Below are 15,955 nucleotides of genomic sequence, written 5' to 3' on the forward strand. Positions count from 1 at the left end.
CCCAGGCCTGTGGAAACCACAAAATGGCCATTGTGTGAGAAGGGGAACTGGAAGTTCAGCAGCCTCAGTGTCCTGCCAGCTCAGCTAGGCCCACGGGAACACTGGGGTCCACGACCACCAAGCCCCACCAGAGACACCCCCAGGAGAACAGGGGAGGGGAAATACATTAATGATTTGGGGAAAATTATTATCAGATATATATTTAATCTGGGACAATTAATGAATATGTATGCAAAATACAGAACATAAACAGAAACTTTCCTTTACTCAGCCTGCAGGGCTTTGGGAGGAGCTGTCCCCTGTGCATCCCCCTGAATAAATAATGCTGCTTTTTAATGCTGCATTGGTGTTAGGGAGTTTTCTATTTTACTGAATTTTTGGTAACACTCCCACTGCCAAGGAAAGGTCTTTCTGCTGCTGTTCACAAACAGAGAAAAGCTGGTAGCAGATGTGGGGCTTGGAGGCTGCCTGGGGCACAGTGACCATGAAATAATCAAGTTTTCAATGTTCTGTGAAAGAAGGAGGGGCCGCAACAAAACTTCTACACTGGAATTAGGAAGGGCAGACTTTGGCCTATTTAGGATGCAGATTTGGGGAGTAATGAATCAGGCACTGATTTTTTTTAAGGAAACATCCCTTAAAAACAAAGGGGTCCAGGAAGGATGGACACATTTCATGAAAGTAATTGTAAGGGGGAAGGAGCAGGCTCTCCCAGTGTGGCAAAAGATGAGCTAGTGAGGAAAATGACTGGCCTGGCTGGGCATGGAGGTTTTGTGGGAACTCAAGGGTAACAAGAGGTGCATCAACTTCGGACAGAAGGTCAAGCAGCTTAGGAAATGTTTAAGGATGTTGTAAAGCCGTGCAGAAAAAAAGATGAGAGGTAAAAGCTCAATTAGAGTTTAACCTGACCACTTCTGTGAAAAAAAAAAAAATAGATAATGTTTCCACAATTAAATTAATAGCAAAACATGGGATAAGGAGAACCTCTACTCTTTATTGGATGCAGTGGGGAATATAGTAACTAAAGATAAGGAGAAGGCAGAGCTACTTAACATCTTCTTTCTCTCAATTTTCAATATTAGGACAGGCTCTCCTCCGGACAAGTGTTCTCCTGAGCTGGTAAATGGGCACAGGGAGCAGAACAGCCCCTGTAATCCAGGAGAAAGTAGTTGGTGACCTGCTGAGCCACTCAAATGCTCACAGGTGTATGGGATTGGATGGGATCCATCCCAGGGGGATGAGGGAGCTGTGGATGAGCTCCCCAAGTTGCTCTCCATCATTTACCATCAGTGCTGGCTCAGCAGGGAGGTCCCAGAGGACTGGAGGTGCCAATGTGAGCCCGTCCCCAAGAAGGGCTGGAAGGAGGAGCTGGAGAACTCCAGGCCTGTCAGCCTGACCTGGGTGCCCGGCAAGGTTATGGAACAGATCACCCTGAGTGCCATCCCAGGGCACCCACAGGATGGCTGAGGGATCAGAGCCAGCCAGTGTGGATTCCAATGTCTGTACTGGGGATCTGTATGAGGGGACTGAGTCCAGCATCAGCAAATTTGCAGATGACACCAAGCTGGGTGTGAGTGTGGATGTGCTGGAGGGTAGGAGGGCCCTGCACAGGGCCCTGGGCAGGCTGGATCCAGGGCCCAAATCCAACAAGCTGAGGTTTAACAAGTCCAAGTGCCGGGTCCTGCACTTTGGCCACAACAACCCCTGCAGCACTACAGGCTGGGGACAGAGTGGCTGGAGAGCAGCCAGGCAGAAAGGGACCTGCAGGGACTGATGGACAGCAGGCTGGGCATGAGCCAGCAGTGTGCCCAGGTGGCCAAGCAGGCCAGTGGCTCCTAGCCTGGATGAGGAATGGTGTGGCCAGCAAGAGCAGGGCAGGGATTCTTCCCCTGTGCTCAGCACTGCTTGGGCAGCACCTCAAGTGCTCTTTGCTGGGGCCCCCAATTTAGGAAGGACATGGAGGGGCTGGAGCATGTCCAGAGAAGAGGAACAAGGCTGGGGAGGGGTTTGCAGCGCAAGTCCTGTGAGAAGTGGCTGCGGGAGCTGAGGTTGTTTATCCTGGAGGAGGCTCAGGGGAGACAAGGCGGTGTCAGGGCACAGGCTGGACTTGATGATCTCCATGGCCTGTTCCACCCTTGCTGATTCTGGGATTCTCTGAAAGAACCTTTGGAGCAGTTGCAGGAGGAGCCCTGGGCCTCCTCTTCAGCAGCTCCAGCAGCCCAGGTCCCTCAGCTTCTCCTGCCAGCCCCAAAGCCCATCCTGTCAGTCCTGCAGAGCCTCTGCAGCTCCTCCTCATTGCCCAGAACAGGGAGCCCCAGAGCCAGACACAGCAGCCCAGATGTGCCCCCTTGGCCTGGGGTGTCTCTGGCAAGGGAGCAGCAGGAGGCACTGCAGGAGCCTGCAGACAATTCCTGCAGAACTTGTAGGATGATCCTGCTGCCCAAGGGACGTTCCCATGGTGCCAAGTCAGGAACTGCAATGGGGAGTGGGGCCAGAGAGGACAGGGCAAACAGGGATGGGCTGTGTGCAAGGGAGGGAACAGGGGTGGGCAATGTCGCAGACATTTTTTCATAGAAATCCTTTCTTTGGGATTTGTTCATCTTCTGGGAAGCTGAGGCCCCAGAAGAAGAATGTAAACAATTGTTATCGGCTGGTGTGGAATGCAAGAGGTGTGGTGATTGGTCTTCTGTGAGTTTGGATTTGCTGACCACTCACAGGAGAGTTTGTCCTTGCTTTCTGCTGGACACAGAACTTTGTTATTCTTTCTTTTCTATGCTATTCTTAGCTTAGCAAGCCTCTGCAACTTCTCTCTTTATTCCTTTTAGTATAGTAAAAATGTATTATATATCATATATCAATAAATCCAGCCTTCTGATCAAGAAACAAGATTCTCGTCCACTTCTCTCACCCTGAAGACCTTCATCAGGTCGCTGAAATATTTGGTCACCCCTCGTGTCAGAACAAAAATTAATTTGATAAGACCAGAGGAGCAAATTGCTGCACTGGGTAAAATCCTGTATTTGTAGCATTTGATGGTGGCTTTGAAGTGACCACAGAAATGGATTCAAGCCAGGAGCTGAAGAACTGAAGATCCTGATTTGGACAGAGTTCACAGCCAAGGCTGACCACAAGTGAACCTTCCTCTGGAAAACCTTCAGGAAAGATGGTAGACAAGAGCAGCAGACCCGTGGAGCTGGCCAGAGCAAGCTGGACTCTTTCAAAAGGTACTGTAGGCTTTTCTATCCCTGAGGGTTCAGCCCTGAGAAAATTCTTGCTCTTTATATGGGGGACACACCCCTTGGAGAAAGCAGTTCGTTTTTCTCCTTCAGAGAAGAAAATTATTGCCCTCTGGCAAAAATGGTGTAGAGAAGATGGATTTTTTTTTTTTTTTTTTGTCAAAAACCAGATCTCTTTAAATTCTTTTGATGGGCAAAGCTTTTTCGGTTCTTTACTGATGTGCTATAAGCCTTGGATGTTTTCGTGTGGGAATGCATGGACTCCATTTTCCAATTCGTTTGGGGTCAGTAGTGCGACTTCCCTCCTGTCTACCAAGCATTTAGAAAGCTCTTCCCAGTTTTGAAACGGAGAGCAGCTGTTTTCCCATGGATTTCCAACTGCTATGGGCAGGTTCCGTTCTCCCCAAATTCAGCGGGAGAAGACCCGGTGGGGGATGAGATTCTGCTTCCCAGCCCCCCCTGCTTCGCGGCGGGGGAGTGGAACTTCGCCGTGCGAAGAAGTTTTTTTTACTCTTTTTCCGGAGCGTGCGCAGATGGAACCTTCTCTTTCCCCCCCTTCTCCCTCGCAGGGGGGATGGGAGTGGACAGGCCTGCCACAGCCGGCCTCTTGGACCCTCCCCCGCTCAGAGATGGGGGTGGTACCGGTCCCTGAGGCCCCCCCGCCCCTGTCACCCCGCGTCCGCCTCCAAGACCCGCCCCGCCGGCGCGGCCGCCACTCCGGGCGATCCCGTCTCCACCTCTCCAGGCAGTCCCGCCCATGGCCTTACCAGCTTCCCCGCCTGCGTCTGAGAATGCAGAAACAGCGCTTCCTGTGCCTGCTGAGTAGCTAGGTGACGACGACGCGTCTCCAGCTTCTGGCTCAGCGGAGGAGGAGTTCTCTCCAGCCCCTCCGGCCCCCCCGCCGTTTCCACTGGCCTCCCCGCCGCCTCAAGCCAAGACGGTCCCTGTTCAGGATGGTGCTGGAGACAGCGCCAAACCCGCGGGACCCTCGGAGCAGCCCGCGGCTGCTACTACACCCAGTGTGATTCCCTCCCCGAGTGTTTCAGGTTGTCCCGGGGCTGCCCCAGCAGTTCTGCCGCTGTCGGAGACTCTGTCCTCTGTGTCGGCATTAGAGACTGCCCTGGAAACGGCTGTTTGTTTGAGCTCGGACCATCCCGGACAGGTTGCCTCTGTAGCAGCGGCCCTGGTGGCTGGTCTCTCCTTCCATGGAGCAGGGGGTGCGCGACAGCTGGGGGCAGGGGCAGTGTGTCTGCCTGCTTTCAAGATCAGCATTCTCGGCGGGTTGGGGGGTGTTTTTTCGGGGATTATCCCATGGAGGCTGCCATCTCTGCCGCCTCTCTTGCACCCTAGTGGCGGGGGGCAGGTGGGTCCTGAAAGCTCTGCCTTTGGTCCCCAGCCCGGAGGAGGTGGGGGCGAAGCCATGGGGCAGATGAGAGACAAACCCGATGCATTTGCATTGCAGGGGAGAGGGGACAGATGGAGGAGACACCATAGCTGGTTTGCTGTGGGAAAGAAACATCTCCAGACCCCAGATGGCATTTCTGGGGAAGGCTTTTATTTCCCTGCTGCTGGCATGCCTCAGTGGTATTGGGAAAAGGAAGCGTGTCACCACCCGTGCTGCCATTGTATACTGTGGGAATGCAGAGCCTGTTTCATGGGTTTGGCGTGATCTGTTGGGTTCAGGAAGTTTCTGGGCTAGGGCCATCACTTGGCCTCCTGATGTTTCTGGGAGTTGTGATTTCTCCTACCGGTCCTGGCCCCCCTTTGTGGGCCAGTTTTGGGGTTCCTGGTCCATCATGGGCCGGGGCCCCCAGGGCTTTCCTTCTCTGGCACTGCTCTGCTCAGCTGATGCTCTTTTCCTTTTCAATTAACAAAAAATAAAATTAAAAAAAAACCTTAAAATTAAATAAAAAAGGTTGAAAATAGTGTGCAGCAGCTCTGAAGCACTGAAGCATTGAAGGGCCAGAATAGGACATTCTAAAAATTGTTCAAATTGTTTGAAATTGTGTGAAATTGTGTTTTGACTGTCAATGGTTTTTGATAACTATTGACGGGACTTTTGCAGCAAGTCTGTTTCAAGACCAAAATCTACTCTCAGATTTGTCCAAAAGAAACAACTTCAGCTCATGGACTGTTCCTGAAACTCAGCTGCTTGGACTTGAATTTTCTTTGCATTGTTTTTTGCATTTTTTTAGATTGTAGGATTGTTTTAGTGATTTGTTAGTATTGTATATTTTACAGGTGAAGAAATTTCCTGTTCATTTCACATCAGCATTTTTCTTTTTAATTTATACAATTTAGAAAGGTGAGATGTTGCAGACATTTTTTCATAGAAATCCTTTCTTTGGGATTTGTTCATCTTCTGGGAAGCTGAGGCCCCAGAAGAAGAAGAATGTAAACAATTGTTATCGGCTGGTTTGGAATGCAACAGTGCAGCAGTGATTGGGCTTCTGTGAGTGTTTGGATTTGCTGACCACTCACAGGAGAGTTTGTCCTTGCTTTCTGCTGGACACAGAACTTTGTTATTCTTCCTTTTCTATGCTATTCTTAGCTTAGCAAGCCTCTGCAACTTCTCTCTTTATTCCTTTTAGTATAGTAATAATGTATTATATATCATATATCAATGAATCCAGCCTTCTGATCATGAACCAAGATTCTCGTCCACTTCTCTCACCCTGAAGACCTTCATCAGGTGGCTGTAATAGGGCAAAATGAATAAATTTGTGCAAAGAAAAAGTAAAGAAAGCAAAGTTGGAGCCAAGGAAATGCTCAGGGCAGTTTGGGGGTGGTGGCCAGGCAGCCCTGGCTCTGAACAACAGCGTCTGCAGTGGGACAGGAAACTCCCAGCTGATGGGAACAAACTTTCTGGCTGACTGCAGAGGCCAGGACAAAAATGAGTGGTTTTCCTGGTGTCCCCCAGCCCTTGCTGGCCCCAGGGGCTGATGGCATTTGTGCTCCCTCAGGTTCATGTCCCCACACCAACAGCATGGGGGTGCTCCCCCTGCTCTGTGCAATGCAAACAGGGGCTCCTGAGCCAGTGCTGCCATGTCTGTGCCTGCAAGGATGGGGCACCTGTGTGAGCTGGGGGAGAGGCCAGGGCTGCAGAGGGGGGATGTTGTTGGCAGCTCCATCAGGACACTCTGGTATTACAGGGACCTGTTGAAGGTCTCCATGGTGAAAGAAAGACGAGAATCTTGTTTCTTGATCAGAAGGCTGGATTTATTGATATATGATATATAATACATTATAACTATACTAAATAGAATAAAGAGAGAAGTTTGCAGATGCTTGCTAAGCTAAGAATAGAAAGAAAGAATCTATAACAAAGTTGTGTCCAGGGTCTCTGTCCCTAGCTTGCACTTGTGATTGGCCCTTAATTATTAACATGGGAACATGAACCAATCACCAATCAAAATAGGTGCATCCTATTGCATTCCACAGCAGCTGATAACAATTGTTTACATTCTCTTCTGAGGCCTCTGCCTTCCAGAAGACACAGAAATCTGAAAGAAAGGATTTCTCTGAAAAAATGTCTGCGACACTCTGGGACGCTGCCCTGGCCTGTCCAGCGCACTGGGGATGGATCAGCCCCTGCTCTGCTGCTCCTTTCTGTCTGCCCCAGGGCCCTTGCAGAGCCCCAGCCATGCTGTTTGCCCCCAGCCTGCCCACGGCCAGCCTGGGGCTGCTCATGGGGGTTTTCTGTGCTGAGCATTGGCCTAGGCATGTTCTTGAGAGCGCCTGGGCAAGGAGCCTGGAGCCCCCAAGGCCTGGGCTGAGGCGTCAGCGCTGCCCCAGCAGTGCCCATGGCCTGTCCCTGCTGCAGCCCCGGCACTGCCACCCCCAGGGCTGTGCCCAGCCCTGAGAGCACTCAGGCCCTGCAGCAACACCAGGGCCACCAGGGCAGTGGGGCAGGGCCACGGCAGCAGCACTGACAACACGAAGTGCTGCTGCTGCTGGGCACAGCTACTGGGCCAGCACTGATCTGCCCCCAACTCTGCACACAGGCATTGCTGCTGCAGCTCCAGAGAAGGCAACAAAAGGGCAATCTCCCTTGAAAATTTTGCTGAGAGATCCCTTATTTCATTTGAAGCCACTGAGAACACAGGTCCTGTTGATACAGTCTGGGGCCACAGGGAAGGCGGAGAGAAAAAAAACTAGAAATGGCAGAAACAATGGCCTTGGTTTAGGGAGAACATTAAAAAATTAAAACAGATGGGAAAATAACCAATCCAACAAATGTGCCAAATATGACTTTTATTACAAGAGATACGCACAAATTGGCAACCAGTTTAATGTTTTCTAAATTTTCCAGTCATCAGTCTCCACACTGCAGCCTTGAGATCCTGGTTCCTCAGGCTGTAGATGAGGGGGTTCAGGGCTGGAGGCACCACCGAGTACAGAACTGACACGGCCAGATCCAGGGATGGGGAGGAGATGGAGGAGGGCTTCAAGTAGGCAAATGTAGCAGTGCTGAGAAACAGGGAGAGCACGGCCAGGTGAGGGAGGCAGGTGGAAAAGGCTTTGTGCCGTCCCTGCTCAGAGGGGATCCTTAGCACAGCCCTGAAGATCTGCACATAGGAGTAAACAATGAACACAAAACAACTAAAACCTAAACAGACACCAAGCAATGAAATCCAAATTTTTCTGAAGTTGGAGTGTGAGCAGGACAGCTTGAGGATCTGGGGCACCTCACAGAAGAACTGGCCCACAACTTTGCCATGGCACAGGGGCAGGGAAAATGTATTGGCTGTGTGCATGAGAGCATTGAGAAAGGCACTGGCCCAGGCAGCTGCTGCCATGTGGGCACAAGCTCTGCTGCCCAGGAGGGTCCCGTAGTGCAGGGGTTTGCAGATGGACACGTAGCGGTCGTAGCACATGATGGTCAGGAGAGAAAATTCTGTAGAAATGAAAAACAAAACCATAAAGAGCTGTGCAGCACATCCTGTGTAGGAGATGTTCCTGGTGTCCCAGAGGGAATTGTGCATGGCTTTGGGGACAGTGGTGCAGATGGAGCCCAGGTCGCTGAGGGCCAGGTTGAGCAGGAAGAAGAACATGGGCGTGTGCAGGTGGTGGCTGCAGGCTACAGCGCTTATGATGAGGCCGTTGCCCAGGAGGGCAGCCAGGGAGATGCCCAGCAAGAGGCAGAAGTGCAGGAACTGCAGCTGCCGTGTGTCTGCCAATGCCAGCAGGAGGAAGTGCCTGATGGAGCTGCTGTTGGACATTTGCTGTGTGTGCACACTTCAACCTACAGAAGGAGGAAAAACAGGGAAATGGAGGGGAGATTTCTCACAGAAAAATCAAAGCCTTTTCTCACAGACACTTTCCTCCCACTAAACACCTACCCCTTGTCTATGTCTAGGAGATCTTCCTTCACCTTTTTTTTCTGGATCCCTGATTGCTGCTGGCCAATGTTGTGTGAGGAGCTGGACCTTGTCTTGAAGGATAACTGCGGGTCAGTCCTGAACCCCATTCAGTGCACAGGAACAGTGAGGGCAGGGGCCAGTCCTGGTGTTGGGCCTTGGATAAAGAATGTTCAGCTAAGGCAGAGGAGCTGCCTGCGTGAAGGGATGGGGATGGCAGGAGGCAGAATGAGAGATTCTGCTTCACTGTGGAAGAACAGAGACTCCAGAGAGGAAGGAGGGTTGTCTGAGGCTTAGTGCAGACTGAGGGGAGCTGCTCGGTCCCTCTCTCCTGTTCCAGCTGCCCTGGACTTGCACGTTTCTGAAATCCACTCCATTGTTACCCTGGACAGCCAGGAGACACTGCTGAGAGCAGAGGGATCCCTGGTGCACAAAGTGGCTCCTGCCTTTCCCAGAGTCAGCAGAGTGGGCTCATTGCCAGCCTCCCTGCCCAGAGCTCCCCGGGCACAGGGAGCTGGGACACCGCATTGCTGTGCTCAGCCTGCACAGGAGGAGCCCAAGGGCTGGACCTGGCCCTGCAGCTGGAACTGCCATTCCAGAGAGCCCCTCAGCAATGCCAGCAGCACCTGGGCAAGGCAAGGAGAGAGAGAGAGGGAGACGGGCCTGAGGAAAAGCCTTTCCCTGCCCAGCGCTGCCCAGCCCCTGCCAGGCAGCAGCAGGGCAGGACAGTGGCCCTCAGGCCCTGGTCAGCAGGGAATGGGCACATGGCCACAGAGATGCCCTTCATCTCTGGGGCTGCTCTGCCGGCCCAGGAGGAACTGAGGGCCCCGAGCCCCCGGGCTGAGAGCTGTGCTGGCTGCGAGGGGACACAAGAGCTGTGCTGCTCAGGGCAGTGTCTGCCCTGCAGGGCAGGCCCGGCAGGTGCCACATCTGCCCTGCAGCAGGACTTCCCTCAGCACTGCCTCCCTCCCTCCCTGCCCACGGCTCTGCTGCTGGAGCTGTCCCAGCCCCAGCTGCTCCTGTGGCCCCGGGCTCCTTCCCTGCCAGAGCTGCAGGAGCCCAGCCCAGGCCCTGGGCCAGCCCTGCCCTGCAGCTGCTTGGCCCTGCAGGGATTAAAGAACAGCTCCCCCAGCCTGGGCACCATGGAAAGGTGATGCTGTGTGGATCTGGAGGCTGGGCAGGTGCAGGCACTTGCTGAGATGCCCAGGAATCCTCAGGGTGATGGTTTAAGAGTCTCAGCCCCTGCTGTGCCCTGCCCAGCTGAGTTTCCATTGCCACCAAGCTGAGCCAGGGAAAAGTGGGAGCACAGATCCAGGAAAGCAGTGACCCAAGCAGGAAACTCCTGCCCTGAATGAGTTCATAAAAAGTCCCCTCAGAAATGAGCTGAGCATGGGCTGGAGCTCTGAGTAGCCCTGGCTGCAGCCCCAGCTTCACCCCCTGCAGCCGTCCCTGGCAGCAGGAGCCGTCCTGCTCTGTCCCTCTGACGGTGCCCAGGGCAGCCCCGCTCTGCAGCATATCCTCCTCCTGCTCCTGTGCCACAGAGAAAATGGGAGAGTCCTCCTGACACATCCCCCAGGCTGTGGGATGTGCTGGCTTCAGGAGATCCCTCCAGGAGCACAGGGGACATTGCCCTGCACCCACAGACTCACCATGCACAGGGCTGTGAAGATGTTTCCCCAAGTGAAGTCTCAGCTCAATGTCTTCCCAATCCTGATTGCCTTCAGCCTTTCTCTGCCTGGCTCCTGTCCCCTCAGTGCCTGCAGGCAGAGCCCTCAGCCCTGCTGGGCTGGGAGAGGAGCTGGCCCTGGGAAGAGCTGTTCCTTTAAAGCTCAGCAGCACAGACACAGAAAAAGGACTTTAATGAGCCTCTTGGGGATTTGGTGTTGTTTACATCAAACTCAGTCCCTGAGAAATTGTTCAAAAAACTTCTCAAGAACTCAAACTTAAATTGGAACTCTGAAGTTTCTTCAAGTTTTAACGGGTCCCAGTGAGGGATACAACTGAGAAAGTGTCTCCAGGTTCCAGTTAGAGCAGAACAATGGTGGCAGTGATGACAGCTGGGGACAAACAAGGCAAAGGTGTTTCTGGTGCTGAGCAAAGCTGGATGTGTTTCAGGAATGCAAAGGGCCAAGGCCTGAGCCCCATCCCCTGGCCAGGCAGATCCTGTCCCTCCCTCCTTGCTCAGGGCTCTTGCCAGGATGGGCACTGGCATGTGGGGATGTGCAATGGCAAGGGCAGGAGCATGGGGCGGCCCCTGCCAGGCTGCTAAGCAGGGACAAGGCCTGCAAGGGTCACTTGTCTCCTGCTCCTGCCTCAGTGCTTTCCTTCTTATGGAAAGGAACCATCCCTCCTTCCCAGGCACCCATTGTGGGGAAACAGGACTCCCATACAACTAACCAATATGATTAAGCAGAAGCTATTTATTGTTTCCATTATGTACTTATTTATACATTTATATATATATACATGTGTATGAATATACTTATTCATTCATTCTAACCCTACTGCATACACCGATCACACTCTTCTTCATTGGTGCCTCTGCGTTGTCCATGTGTCCTGCACTCACTTCTCAGAGTTTGTGATTGGTTACAGTCCAGGCGGTTCACAGCCTTCTGTTATCTAGTTCTTGTGGTCTTGGTATTCTGTTTCTCAGCCTTTTCTTTCTTCATTTAGCACACTTTATGTTTTAGTAACGTTGATGAATTCCAGAGGGCTCTGATAAGAATAACTACAAGTGGTATGGCTGGTGCACAGTGTGGCCCAAGTTGTTTAGATCCATTGCTATAATTCCCCTTTCTTCATCTTGCACCAGCCAAATCCTTCTCAATGTATTTTCTGCCAAGCGGGTCACCAATTTCACTATGCGTGGAATAGCACAAAGCAATATAATAATAAATACTAGTAATAACAAAGCTCCCTTTAAGATATCTTTCAGTCATCCATTTATTACCCATTCCTCAAACCATTCATCCAAGCCCAAATCATTCAGAGTCAATTTCTTCATGTTGTCTTGTAGTTGTTTGAGTTTCTTGTGAATGGAAAGAGGAGGTTCATAAAACACATTCCTTCAAAATTCTCACACCTGTGTCCATGTGCTAACAGCAAAAAATCTATAGCAGCTCTATTTTGCAGTGTGCCATGTCTAATACTATCTACATCAGTGAGCATTTGGTTTAAAATAGCTCAACTTGTGTTCAGTGTGGGACTCCACAAAATCAGAGGGTTTTGGGGAAGCTGCAAAAGGCAGGCCTCAGAGACAGCAGAACTGTGGTTAGAGCTAAGCAGTAGCCATGAGATAGGTCAGCAGAAGAATTATTTAAAAAGTAGAAAAGTAAGGGCAAATAGAACAATGGTCTGTGTATTAACACTTGTCTAGAATAACTCCCTAAGATACAGAAAAGTTTATTTAGCAAGATATTAGGAAGTTTGAAGCTTAATAATGGAGCTCTGTGCATTATTGTGTTTTAAGGCTCAGAAGCAGATATTGTATTCGAAATAGGCAAGCATTGCTTTAACCAAAAGTACTTGTGCTTACAGTGGTTGGATAGAACTACTGTCAATATGCTTTTGCTTTGTGTGATTGGTCAAAAAACTTATAAAGTAAGTTATAACATTAAGTTCTTCATCTGCTGCTTGGGATGTGAGCTGCTGGCATCTTCCTATTGTCATACCCATGTAATGAGACTGATGCTGAAACATAAAACAGCTCAAGGCACGTTCCACAGCAGTCCCGTCCCATTTGTGATTTGTACATAGCCCCCAGCTGGCGATATCATCCACATCATCAATAAAGGGATTTCACTGACCTGGCCCCAATCCTGAGCCCTGGGGACACCCCTGGATGTGGCTCCATTCCTCAGCTGCTCTGAGTGCCAGGGGTTGGATGGGGGAAATGGTGGGGAGGGGGTAGGGACAAAGTGTGATTGATTGTCAGCCATGAAGGGTCTTGATTTTCATATTTGTTCAGACTGCATGAGGAGGTGCTGGGGATCAATATCAACTCAGGACTGCTGATACCAATCTATAAACAGGAAAGGAAACTAAACAGGACAAAACAATTCTCTATTCATTGTTTTCAATATAGTAGGTTCACTTTGAAAACACTTCTGAAATCTGTGTTACCACAGAAGAACTGAAGATTTGAATTATTCCAATGAGCTTGTCTTGCTTGGATGTTTTGAACAAATGTTAATCAGCTTTTCTCGCTGAATTCCTGAACTGAAGAGATCAAGAAAGAAGAGGCCTCTGGAAAAGCAAAATTCATCACCAACTGTTGGGAAGGATGAAAGTATGACAAGAAAGTCTCACACGTGTGTATGTTTAGCAGAAAGATTTTTAAATGTAGAATATGAAGAAGGAATAGAAATGAAAGCAAGGTTTGATATGGAAGAAAAGAATTTTTGAACCAGTCTTACTGGCTAACCAAGGAGGCAAAGGGTATGTTAGTTATAAGGGGTTTTTATGGCTTAGAGCAAAGGATAAACCCACCTCAATCGCCCTGGACACTGGAAATTTTAGAAGAGGAATCATGTTTTGGTCATGGATGCTTCAATGAGAAGAGCAGTTCTTTTCCATTTGAAGGAAAGCCCAGAGCCCCAGGGTTTCAGGGGTACATGGGAAGAGACCCTCGACATGCCAAGGGCAGTTGGACCAGTCAGGCCAAGCCAACCAGACCTGTTACCTGTTCCCTTGTTTCCATGGGGCCCTGCAGTGTCACAGTGGTGGTGTCATATTGGATCCTTGGTTCCATCAGGCCCAGATGTGTCACACTGGCCTCTTGTTTCCATGGGGCTCCACAGTGTCACAATGGTCCCTTGCTTCCATGAGGCCTTGCAGTGTCAACGGGGTTTCCCTGGTGCCACAGTGTCACAATGGACTCTTGGTTCCATGGGGACTCACAGTGTCAGAAGGGTCTCCTTGGTTCCATATGGCCCTGCAGAGCCCCTTGATTCAACGAGGCCTCCAAGTGCCATCATGGCCTCCAGGATTCCATGAGGCCCCGCAATGTCACAATGGACATTTGGTTCCATGGGGTCCTCCACCGTTCCATGGATCCTTAGTTCCATGGGGCCCTGCAGTGTCACAATGGCCTCCTTGGTTCCATGGTGCCACACAGTGTGACAACTGCCCCTTGGCCTGCCAAGACTCCACAGTGTCACAATGGTTCCTTGGTACAATGGGGCCTGTAGTGTCACTGTGGTCTCCATGATCCCATAAGGCCTTGCAGAGTCACCACAGACCATTGGTTTCATGCAGCTTCACAGTGTCACAATGGTCCCCTCAGCTCCACAAGGCCCTGAAGTGCCACAATGGCCCTTTGGTTCCACAAGGCCTCCAAGTGTAAAAATGGCCTCCATGGTTCCATGAGGCCCTGCTGTGTCACAATGCACCTTTGGTTCCAAGATGCCCAGAGTGTCACAATGGTATCCTTGGTTCCACAGTGTCAGAATGGACCCTTCATCCCATGGAGACCCACAGTGTTCACTGCAGTCCCCTTGATTCCACCAGGCCCTGCCATGCTATAATAGCCCCTTGGTTTCAGTGGGTCCCAAAGTGTCAGAACAGTCTCCATTGTTCCATGAGGCCTCACAAGGTCACTGTGCTCCCCTTGGTTCCACAGGGCCCCACAGTGGAACAATGGACTCTTGGTTCCAGGAGTTTCCTCAGTCCCAATGGTCTCCTTGGATCCACAGTGTCACAGTGGTCCCTTGGCTCCATGTGGCCAGGCTGTGTCACAATGGCTCATGGTTCCATGAGGCCACACAGTTTAACATGGGACCCTTGGTTCCATCAGGCCTTGCTGTGTCACAAGGGATGTGTGGTTCCATAAGCTCTCACACTACCAGCAGCAGTCTCCTTGGTTCTGCAGTGTTACCATGGACCCTTTGTTCCATGATGTTCCGCAGTAGAACACGGTCACCTTGGTTCCGTGAGGTTCTGCAGTGTCACAAGGGACCCATGGATCCACCAGGCCTTGCTGTGTCAAAATGGCCCCTTGGTTCCAAGAGGTTTCTCAGGGTCATAATGGTCTCGTTGGATCCGCACTATCACAATGGACCATTGGTTGAATGTGGCCCCAAGGTGCCAAAATGGATTTTGGTTCCATGGGGTTCTGCTGTGTCACAATGGACGCTTTGTTCCATGAGTTTGCACAGTGTCACAGCTGACTCCTTGTTTCTGTGAGGCCACACTGTCAACAAACCTCTGAAATATCAGAATAAGTGTCCTGAATACTAATTTGCTATTTCAGAGAGAATAATTTATTCAGGCCTGAGGTCTAGGAGGCAGAACTCTCAACCTCATATGGACATGTAATTCTGCCAATTGGCCCTGCCAGAGCCAACTTGGGCAGCACTTTGGCCATGGCTGCTGGGCCTGGGCCTGAGGCAGGAGCAGGAGACTGTCGACAGAAGGGAACCAGGACATCAGTTTGATCATCACAGGCTCAATTTTATTGATCAGTACGGTGAGTTAAATACAGTTAATAATGAGCTTCATACATATTGCAAAAGTTGAGCTCAGGATTGGTCAGTTACATATCAGCACCTACGCCTACTTCTGCATTCCTATGGTTCTACTTTTGATACTTTCTACATATTCTTAGGATATATTTAGGACTAATCTCAACTCCCTATCCGCATGTTGCAGCAAGGTCACTGCTGACCTTTCCTTTCAGCTTGCTGACTGCTGACTTTTCTCCTTCAGCTTAACCAGCGACATTATGTCAGTATGGCCTTTCTCAGCTAACCTATTATGAATAAATCTCTCCACAGGAGACAAGTGACCCTTGCAGGCCTGGGGTCTCATTGCCTCCTTGTCCCTGCTCAGCAGCCTGGCAGGGGCCGCCCCATGCTCCTGCCCTTGCCATTGCACATCCCCACATGCCAGTGCCTAACCCGGGAAGAGCCCTGAGCAAGGAGGGAGGGACAGGATCTGCCTGGCCAGGGGCTGGGGCTCAGGCCTTGGCCCTTTGCATTCCTCAAACACATCCAGCTTTGCTTAGCACCTGACACCTTTGCCTTGTTCGTCCGCAGCTGTCATCACTGCCTCCAGTGTTCTGCTCTAACTGGAACCTGGGGACACTTTCTCAGTTTTTTTTCTCAGTGGGACCCATTAAAACTTCAAGAAACTTCAGTGTTTCAATTTAACTTTGAGTTCTTGAGAAGTTTTTTGAAGATGCTCTCAGGGACTGAGTTTGATGCAAACAACACAAAAGCCCTGAGAGGGTCATTAAAGTTTTCCTAGTCCAGTTATGGAGAAAGATTTCAAGGACCTTGTCAGAAATACACATTCCAATTTTAAAGGATGTATTTTGGTTTTTTGGGGTTTTTTTTTTTGTTTTTTTGTTTTGTTTTG

General features: G+C 50.6%; 1 protein-coding gene across 1 annotated transcript; it reads right to left on the reverse strand.

The window, feature by feature from the left end:
- Positions 1-3,904: 3,904 nt before the first annotated feature.
- Positions 3,905-8,131, reverse strand: LOC134434139 (olfactory receptor 14J1-like). The gene is made up of 2 exons (XM_063182830.1): positions 7,616-8,131; positions 3,905-4,021 (listed from the first exon to the last, which is right to left on the reverse strand). The coding sequence occupies exons 1-2, from the start codon at positions 8,111-8,113 to the stop codon at positions 3,905-3,907; spliced, it is 615 nt and encodes a 204-aa protein (XP_063038900.1). The 5' UTR covers positions 8,114-8,131.
- Between the last annotated feature and the right edge of the window lie 7,824 nt (positions 8,132-15,955).

This window comes from Melospiza melodia, unplaced genomic scaffold, assembly GCF_035770615.1.
Source record: "Melospiza melodia melodia isolate bMelMel2 unplaced genomic scaffold, bMelMel2.pri scaffold_32, whole genome shotgun sequence".
Classification (NCBI taxonomy): domain Eukaryota; kingdom Metazoa; phylum Chordata; class Aves; order Passeriformes; family Passerellidae; genus Melospiza; species Melospiza melodia.